The sequence below is a fragment of the Amaranthus tricolor genome, chromosome 12 (assembly GCF_026212465.1).
Source record: "Amaranthus tricolor cultivar Red isolate AtriRed21 chromosome 12, ASM2621246v1, whole genome shotgun sequence".
In the NCBI taxonomy this organism is placed as follows: domain Eukaryota; kingdom Viridiplantae; phylum Streptophyta; class Magnoliopsida; order Caryophyllales; family Amaranthaceae; genus Amaranthus; species Amaranthus tricolor.
In genome coordinates this window covers 19,745,190-19,754,926 of record NC_080058.1, presented here as the reverse complement: position 1 = coordinate 19,754,926, position 9,737 = coordinate 19,745,190, and the positions used below count along the sequence as shown (strand labels likewise).

General features: G+C 35.0%; 1 protein-coding gene across 1 annotated transcript; it reads left to right on the top strand.

Moving 5' to 3' along the window:
* The first annotated feature begins 7,975 nt into the window (after positions 1-7,975).
* LOC130828676 (uncharacterized) lies at positions 7,976-8,589 on the top strand. Its single transcript, XM_057694638.1, has 2 exons — positions 7,976-8,335; positions 8,467-8,589. The coding sequence occupies exons 1-2, from the start codon at positions 7,976-7,978 to the stop codon at positions 8,587-8,589; spliced, it is 483 nt and encodes a 160-aa protein (XP_057550621.1).
* Positions 8,590-9,737: the final 1,148 nt, after the last annotated feature.

The window sequence follows — 9,737 nt, the reverse complement described above, 5'->3', positions numbered from 1 at the left end:
TGACTTGTGATATATTACTGATTACTACTTGCACATTTTTCCACATTAAAGTACAAAAATATATACTCCCTTTGTTTCAAAGAACAAATATAGTAAATATTGAAAACAAAAGTGAGTAAAAGTATATTTTATGTGATAGTAGGAGAAATATATGAATGAGATGAAAAAATATTTTATATGTATGGGTGCAATTAAACATAAGAGTGTGTCATGAGTTATGACTTAAAATTTGGATAGGATGTAAGTAGGGATGGCAATTCAGTCCGAATTTGCTTTTGATCCGACTTGATTCGAAGATTTTAATCCGATTCGACTCCAAGGTGGAAAAATATCCGACTCCGAATCCGATTATATAATCCGAGTTCGATTTAGAGTTGGACCAGAGCTGGACCTCATAAAAAAACCAATAATCCGATCGACTCCGACTCGACCCGATTCGACTCGACATCCAACTCAACTTTTGATTTAAGGCATTTTTTTATTTTGAAAAATTTGAACTTTTTATGAAAATAAGTTTATTCTAACCAAAATTGTAAACTTGACATCAGACTATCTGATTGACTAATTACATTGTAAGTGAGATTGAATATTGTAAGTTTAATCAAGTTGAGTGAATGAAACTTATCAAAACAATCGATTAGATTATTAGACTTACAGTCTTACGTAGTTTTGAAGTTTTTTAAATATAATGAAACCTAAAACTAACTAAAATAAACTATTAGAAATATAATATTAGTCTATATATTAATTAATATTAATCAATTAGATATTTAATCGATCGTTTAATAAAGATTTAGTTGGAACTTGTCTAATATAGACTTGAAGCTATGTCGTTAAATTGTAAGTGAGATTGAATATTGTAAGTTTGATCAAGTTGAATGAACAAAACTAATCAAAACAATCTATTAGACTATCATAGACTTATAGTCTTACATAGATACTTAATCGATAGTATATTAAAGATTTAATTGTAACTTGTAAGTTGTCAATTATTATGAATTAAACGAAATTAAACCACTAATAACGAATTAAAATTTTATTTAATTATGTTTATATATAAGTTATTTAATAACCTTATAATTCTAAATAATTCTTATTCAATATTATTCCTAATTAGCTTTTTTAAGAAAATATTTATTAAAATAGTATTTACCATTAATTAAATTTAAGCCATTGATGATATGTAATGTAGATGAATGAATGATTTAAGGGGTAAAAGTGGGATAAAAACTTTCTAAAAATAGAAAGTATTTTAAAGTGGAAGAGCTTTCAAAACTACCCGTTATAGTAATATGGAAGATCAAAAAAGAACTGAGGGAGTAATGTTGATTATAAGAGTAAAAAAAAAATAATTTAAATAGTAATAACAAGGATAAGGACTAAGGAGTAGTATGAATGAAACCCTTATTTCTTGGCTCTTACTTGTAGCCGTCAGCCACCGTCCCTATCCCTCACAACCTCACTGCTTTTGCTTCCCTCTCATCTTCTCTTCCCTCACCTCTGTGAGACGCCATAGCCACCAAAGAGCAGCCGGCAGCCCGCACAGCCACCAAGCAGCAGTAGTTGCAGCCTCCACACACGCACCAAGCCCAGCAGAAGCAGCCCCGCTACATCCGCCTACAAAACAGCAGCAGCTGCTGCATTTTCGTGCACCACCAGCAGCAGCTACGACTGTTTGCACTACCAATCTTTACTTTCAAAATCTATGTGAAATAAGGCTCAATTTAAGAAGATGGTTGTGTTGTGGAAATACAGTAATTGAGTCTATGGTCAAAGCAATGATCTAAGTTTGATAAGTATTGGGAAGTAGTTAACGACATGTTGTCTGTGGCTTCAATATTAGATCCAAGAAGAAAATTTGAATGTATGTCTTTTTATTTTGAACTTCTTTTTGAAGATACTAATAAATTAGAATGTGAAAGGATTGGAAGGATTTTGAAGGATTTGGTTAATGAATATGAAACGGTGGCTAATGAAAAATTTTATGCTTTTTCACCCTCGTCAAATTCAAACAATAATAATAAGAGGACAATTGATGATTCAAGTGATGTTGAGGGCTTATGAGAAAAGCATGTTTCTAGCCAACCAAATAAAAAGCCATGAAAATGTGAATTAGATATATATTTAGAGGAGGAAAGACTCATGGTGGATGAAAACAAATTCAACTTGTTGGCATGGTGGAATGCTGAATCAAGTAAGTTTCCTACACTTTCTAAGATTGCTAGAGACATACTTGCAGTGCCTATTTCAACTGTTGCTTCTGAGAGTGCTTTTAACACTAGTGGTAGAGTTATTGGACTCATTGTAGTAGGCTTCTTCTTGAAACTGTCGAAGCTTTGATGTGCGTTCAAAGTTGGAGGCGTATGGAATTTAAAGGTATCTAATTTTTTTCATTAGTACGTACAATTAAGAAATTATGTAATTATATTATTTATTAATCATGTTATTTCTAATTTGTAGACGCTAAAGCAAATCCTCTTCAATATGCACCAATTTTTGAAGACGAGGATGTAGAAGCTATACAAGAAGAATGATAATGGGTATGTTTAGTTTTGATTTATTTAAAATTAAGTTTTTGCTTACTACATCATTTATGCTTATATTACTTTTTTTATAAACTTGTGTTAGGGAACTAAGGATGGATTTAATGATGTTGTAATGTTGAGCATGAAGAATTGAAGACTTCATCATTTATGTAATTTTTATGTTTGTTAATGTAATTATAAGGAACTAAGGACTATTTTGTTTATTGTAATTGTAAGACTAATTTTTCTTATTAAGTTGTTTTTGAAAGACATATTTCTTTGTTAGGTTGTAATTAAAGACTAATCTACATCAATTTTTTCGTGCTTTAATCATTAATACAGTATCGATAAGAATAAATCTTGATAATAATTCGAACTCCACTGGAGGTCTGAGAGTCCGAGTCGGAGCAATGTTGGAGTATGCATAATCCGACTCCGAGTGGTGGTGGACTGAAAAAAATAGTCCGAGATTTATCCGGAGCAAAGTCGGAGGGTGGATAGTCCGAGCCGAGTCCGACCCATTGCCATCCCTAGATGTAAGTTGGATATTGGGATTTACGATTGGTGTAAAATTAGTTAAACTCCGTTGATAGTAACTCAAGTTCTTATATGTTGATGGTTGATAATGAATTGATTTATATTTTAAGTAATGATTGTTGATTTCAAAGAAAATCAAGTGAATTCTTTTTTTGTTTTATAATAAAACATTCGACGTTGAAAAATGTCCTTTTTGGGAATTGGCAACGGATATTTGTATTCGGATTATTGTGAAATCCTATAGTAATAGGTAATGGTTATTCGAATCGGTCTCGAGCCCCTGATCCCGTTTTGTTCTTGTAAGAACTATATTTTCGGTGTTGACGATGACCCATGTTCTCAGGATTTAGATCAAGCCTACTTCCTAACGGTCTATATATTCCCACGTTTTTAAGTGTTGTTATATCATTGTTTTAATATGAGATTTGAATAAATACGTTTGGTATATAAAGTTTGTTTGTTTCGTAAATGAAATCATATGTTTCATTTTTCGTATTGTTTCGCTATTGACTTGTAAAGTAATAGCCGCATTTTGATTTTCGCTATTAACTTGTAAAGTTATAGCCGTATTTTGATTCAATATGAACCAAAGGTTCTTAGTCGTATTTATGTTGATATCAAACGGTCTTTTAAAAGAGTTTGGATTTTGAGAAATTAATCTTCTATAAAGTTTTACCAATTAAGCAAATAAAGAATTTAATTGAAGATGTCTGTTAACGACTTGTATATAAAATATAGTAGTTTGTTGGATTACTTAACAATTCAATTGTTGACAGTCTTTAATGGGGTCTATAAGGGATAGATCCATTTTTAGGTGAGCTTTGCGGTGGAATGGATGCCTACATGTATTATGTGTTACGGGCAAGGCGAGGACTTCTTTTGGAAATACATTTTGTAAATTAGTTATTCGTAAATTAAGTTGTAATAATTTCATAATATTTTGTAAATAGTACTTACTTATTTAGGTAAAAAGTTTTAAATAACTCTGATATTAGTTTGCTATGATCATCGAATCACAGGTCGGATTCAATCCAGACATATAAGTCTTCCGCTTGGACAGTATTATTATACTGTTTATGTTAGTTTGGGCTGTTTCAATTGGTATCAGAGCCAAAGTTTTTAAAAGAACATAAAAAGGATTTCGAAAATATGAGAGATCCGTAGAATTGAGTCTAAGTTGAATCTGGGGATATTACGTGTAAATACTATGTGCTTACTTGTTTTATGTGATAGATGAATCCCTAGGATGTCGTTTCAACGACTAAGTCTGATGTATTCCATGCACCACCCTACTTTTTAATTAATGTGATAAAGTATGTGAAAATTGGAGAAAATCTATGAGTGAACAATGTGTATAAATAAGTTTGACCCAAGAACACTAAACCATTATTAGTAAAGTGTAAATTTTATGTTATTATATTTTGAGTAGAATTCTTAAATGATTTCTATCTGTCCTTTTATGAATAGATAAACGCTATGCCTAGAGGCCGTGGTTGACAATTATATACTGAGGTTGAAGACCATAGTATGGATTCTCAATATAGAAGGTTGGAGGAGACAAATGAAAGGTTACTTAAAATTCTTGAGGATCAGAATCGTAAGGGTGAACTGGACCAAGAAAGTGAATTGTTTAGAAGGCTTGGAGGGCATAGACCACCATTTTACAATGGGGAATCTGACCCGGTCAAGCTAGAAAACTGGATTGACCAGATAGAGAAGGTTCTAGAGGTTGTTAACTGTCCAGGGGGTCTGATGGTCAAGATTGCCTCATTCTATCTTAAGGATACCACAAGTATATGGTGGAAAACCGTGAAGGCTGAAGGGGACAACATTGGGATGACCTGGGAAGAGCTTTTGGTAAGACTGAGGACTAGATTTTATCTTATCTCCCTTCAAAGGAGAAAGGAGGGTGAATTTCTCACGCTATAGCAAGAGAAAATGTCAGTTCTGGAATACTCGGTCAAATTTATGGAATTATCTAGGTTTGCGCTCAATTTCGTTGCAAATGATCGCATGAAAGCCTCGAGGTTTTTTGAAGGGCTAAATCTGAACTTGCAAAAGTATGTTACAAAATATCGAGACTTTCAGGACTTATTTGACAATGCCTTAGAACAAGAGAGAGTACAAGAAAAGAAAGATAGGTTTAACCGAGAGAGGGGGGAAACAAGTAGTGTACCCATCTAAGAAACCAAAAACTGAGAGCTCCAAATTTCAATACCAGAAACCTAGTGGTAAGCAAACCTGGTGTAGAGACTTTACCAGACAATAGAAGAAAGAAATCTGGGTGTATTCCAAGTGTAGTCGAAAACATTAAGGAGAGGATTGTCAGGGTAAAAGGTTGTGTTTTACTTGTGGTCAACCAGGTCACATTACTAGGGACTGTCCTAAGGGAGGTAATCCAAATAAAATTCCACTTGGGAATAAAGGAGGAAAGTTTAATAACAATCAGAGGGTGGTAGGTCGAATGTACGCTATGGGGGGTGAATCTGAATTTCCTGATGAACGTGAACCTCAAGGTAACGTCATTTCTAGTGTCCTTAAAGTTTGCAATCAATTAGCTTATGTTTTATTCGATACAGGTGCCGACTATTCTTTTACTTCACATAAATTTCTTCAAAAACTAAAATTTCCCCTTAGTTTTGGTAAGCATAAATTTAAAAGTTGGGATCTCTGATGGATCCCAATTTTCTTGTAATAAACTCTACAAAAACTGCCCTATTGAGATTTCTCCCCAAATTTTTATCGCGGATCTAGTAGAGTTTGAGTTGGGTGAATATGATGTCATTTTGGGTATGGATTGGTTGAAAGCCTATAGTGCTAAGGTTGATTGTCGAAGAAGAACAGTAAGTTTGAAGTCTGTAATTTTCAAAGGTAGAGAGCTTAAACCAAGTCAGAGGTTGTTCTCACTTTGTAACAGTTCAAAAGAGGATTATTTAGAGGAACTTAGGTATTTATGTTATATTTTAGGAGAGAGTGAAGGAGAAAAGCAAGACTTGAAGAGTATCCCTATCGTTTCAAAGTACACTGACGTATTTTCTGAGGATTTATGTGGCTTACCACCTAAGAGAGTGGTCGACTTTCACATCGATCTGATGTCTAGAGTCACACCAATCTCTAAGGTACCTTATCGCATGGCTCCTGCGGAAATGGCCGAGCTAAAGAAACAATTAGATGAGCTTTTGGAGAAAGGGTACATAAGACCTAGTGTGTCTCCATGGGGTGCTCCAGTATTGTTTGTCAAGAAGAAAGATGGTTCGATGAGACTATACATTGATTACCGAGAATTGAATAAGGTAACAATAAAAAATCGATATCCTTTACCGCGCATTGATGATCTTTTTGATCAATTGAGAGGTGCAAAGGTCTTTTCCAAGATCGACCTTAGGTTAAGGTATCATCAATTGAGAATAGCTGAGTCAGATATTCAGAAGACTACATTTAGAACTCGGTATGGTCACTATGAGTTTGTCGTTATGCCATTTGAGTTAACAAATGCACCTACGGCGTTTATGGATCTTATGCAGAGATGTTTCAAGGAGTATCTCGATAAGTTTGTGGTTGTCTTCATAGACGACATCCTTATCTACTCGAGAAGCAAAACGGAGCATGAAGAGCACTTAAGGATAGTACTGAACTTGCTCAAAAGAGAGAAACTGTATGCAAAGTTCAGCAAATGTGAGTTTTGGCTTGATCAGGTCTCATTCTTGGGTCATGTAGTTTCGAAAGGAGAAATTTCTGTTGATCCAGAAAGGGTGAAAGCTATCATAGAGTGGCCTGCACCTAAAAATGTACATGAAGTTCGAAGTTTCATAGGTCTAGCGAGTTATTACAGAAAGTTCGTAGGAAACTTCGCCAGTATAGCCCGACCGATCACACAACTGGTGTGTAAAGACAACAAATTCGAGTGCACTTCTGAATGTGAGGCGACATTCTTGGAATTGAAGAAACGGTTGACAAGCACTCCAGTATTTGCCCTACTAGATAGCAAGAATGAGTTTGAGATTTTCTGTGATGCCTCTAAGAAAGGTTTAGGGTGTGTTTTAATGTAGAAGGGCAAGGTAATTGCTTATGCAAGTAGAAAATTGAAGATTCATGAGAGACCTACATTGTTTGATAGAATTTTGATGAAGCAGCTTGAAGATCCATACTTGGTAGAATTGATGTTGCGGGCTAGAGAGGGATCGACCACTGAATTTCAGTATGACGAAAATCAAGGATTAAAGTTTAAGAAAAGGCTATGTGTTCCCGTGGATGCTGAATTAACAAATGAAATTCTTCATGAAGCTCATGCTAGTTCTTACTCAGTACATTCAGGCCGTGATAAGATGGTTAGCGAAGTCAGAAAGTTGTTTTGGTGGAAAGGGTTAAAGAAAGATGTAGCTACATTTGTGTCAAGATGTCTGGTATGTCAAAAGATCAAGTTAGAGAGAAGGAAAGAAGTTTGGTTGACGCAACCATTAGATATACCTGATTGGAAGTGGGATTCCATTTCAATGGATTTTGTGGTTAGTTTGCCGAGGTCAAGGAGGGGTAATGACTCCATTTGGGTTATAGTCGATCGATTGACGAAGACTAGTCGGTTTATTGCTGTAAAAACAACTTAGTCGGTGAAACAATTAGCTGAAATCTATGTTCGAGAGATAGTCAAATTACATGGGGTGCCCAGAACTATCATTTCTGATAGGGATTCTAAATTCTTATCACATTTTTGGAAGGAATTACAAGAAGCTTTCGAAACAAAGTTGAGTTTGAGTACTGCTTTTCATCCGGCTACTGATGGCCAGACAGAGAGAACTATTCAAACCTTAGAAGATTTGTTGCGATCTTGTGCGTAGGAGTTCGGAACTGATTGGGAATCAAGATTAGCATTGGTGGAATTCTCCTACAACAATAGTTTTCATTCGAGTATCAGGATGGCACCATTTGAAGCTTTGTATGGGCGTAAGTGTAGAACTCCTTTGTGTTGGGAATACTTAGACGCCAATATTCCTATAGGACCGAATTTGATTCAAGAAACAGTGGATCAGGTAAAAGTCATTCAGGGTTTGATGAAGAGAGCTCAAGATCGTCAGAACATCTACAATGACAACCACAGGAGGAAGCTAGAATTTGAATTCGGTCAAAAAGTTTTCTTAAAAGTTTCTCCAATGAAGGGCGTGAAACGATTTAGAGTAAAAGGAAAACTAAGTCCGAAATTCATAGGGCCATTTGAAATCTTGCGAAGAATTGGAGAAGTGGCTTATGAATTGGCATTGCCGCCAGAGTTGGATGGGGTAATGTCTTCCATGTGTCTCAATTGCGCAACTATATGTATGATCCTTCGCACATCCTAAGCTACGAACCACTGCAAGTTGATGAAACTCTGAGTTATGAGGAAAAACCGTTAAACATTCTTGATCAGCAGGTTAAAGAGCTGAGGAATAAGTCAATTCCCTTAGTGAAAGTATTGTGGACTCACCACGGGGAAGAGGAAGCGACTTGGGAAAAAGAATCTGACATTAGAAGTCGATATCCGCATTTGTTTTAAAGGTATGGAAATTTCGGGGACGAAATTTCTTAAATAGGAGAGAATGAAACAGTTATAAAAACGTCTTAAAAAATTATTATTTTAATAGTAAAACGAATTTGTCATTTTAAATGTAAAATTTTACTACGATTTTTAGATATCAGATTTATTATTTTTGGGGACAAAATAAATTATAAGACAAAAAATACGGGTATATTAACCACCTTATATTTGATGAATATGAGTAGGAATTGAGTCACCTTACATTCTATGACTCATCAAGGCTATACCCTTTATTATTAATCTTACACCTATACTCATCTCCTTCTTCTACCATCTCAAGTTTCTGGAAAACAAAAATATAGAATCTCATCATATTAGAAATCCCCAATAGTTAGGGTTTGAAGAAATTCAATCAAATCTTCTTGAATAATCTGATTTAATGAGCCAATGGAAGCTAATTGGGATTTTTTTGGAAATTAGAGAATTCTGGGATTGAAGAAATCCAGTAAAAACCTCATCTCCATCCTCTTTTGGTAATAGGGAGTTCATATTCATCTTCCTCCTTTTATGTGTATATTGATTTAAAGGTTAATAGAACCATTAATTTGACATTTATATGTATAATTGTTAGGTTCTTTTGGTAGAAGCTCTTTTTGGTTGAATTAGTGAAGTAGATCTTTGATTTTGGGTGGATTACAAAGTGTTGAGAAGAATTTGCTCAAAGGTGATCCACAAACTATTCTATTTAAGTATTAATTGAATGTTTTAAAGTAGTTTAGCATTTGTGGATTCAATTTGGGTCTTTGATTCAAATTTAAGTATCAACTTAAATTTAAGATGAATATATGAATTCAATTAGTAATTGGGTTGTTTTTAGTGTTGATTAGTATTGGTTGTTTGGGTTATTTGGAAGGAGGGGGGGGGGGGGGGGGGGGGGGGGGGGTTGTTGCTTCGAGCAGCAGTGGTTGCCTGTGTAAGTCCATGAGCAAGAGTTGCTATTTCCTCTAATGTCAGCCCTCCCACTAGGGGAAGTGGTGAACTCTGGTCTTACTAGAGAGGTGCTTTCACTACAGAGGGCGTTGCTTCGTCATATTTTGATTCTTGCACACCCATAACAGCGAGGGGGTTATGGGTAGGAATGGGATTCCAGTCTTGTTCATAATGAG

Coding starts and splice junctions, on each gene's coding strand:
- LOC130828676 (XM_057694638.1), top strand. CDS start 7,976: ATGGCACCATTTGAAGCTTTGTATGGGCGTAAGTGTAGAACTCCTTTG. Junction 8,336..8,466: donor TGCCGCCAGAGTTGGATGGG/GTAATGTCTTCC, acceptor CTTGATCAGCAG/GTTAAAGAGCTGAGGAATAA.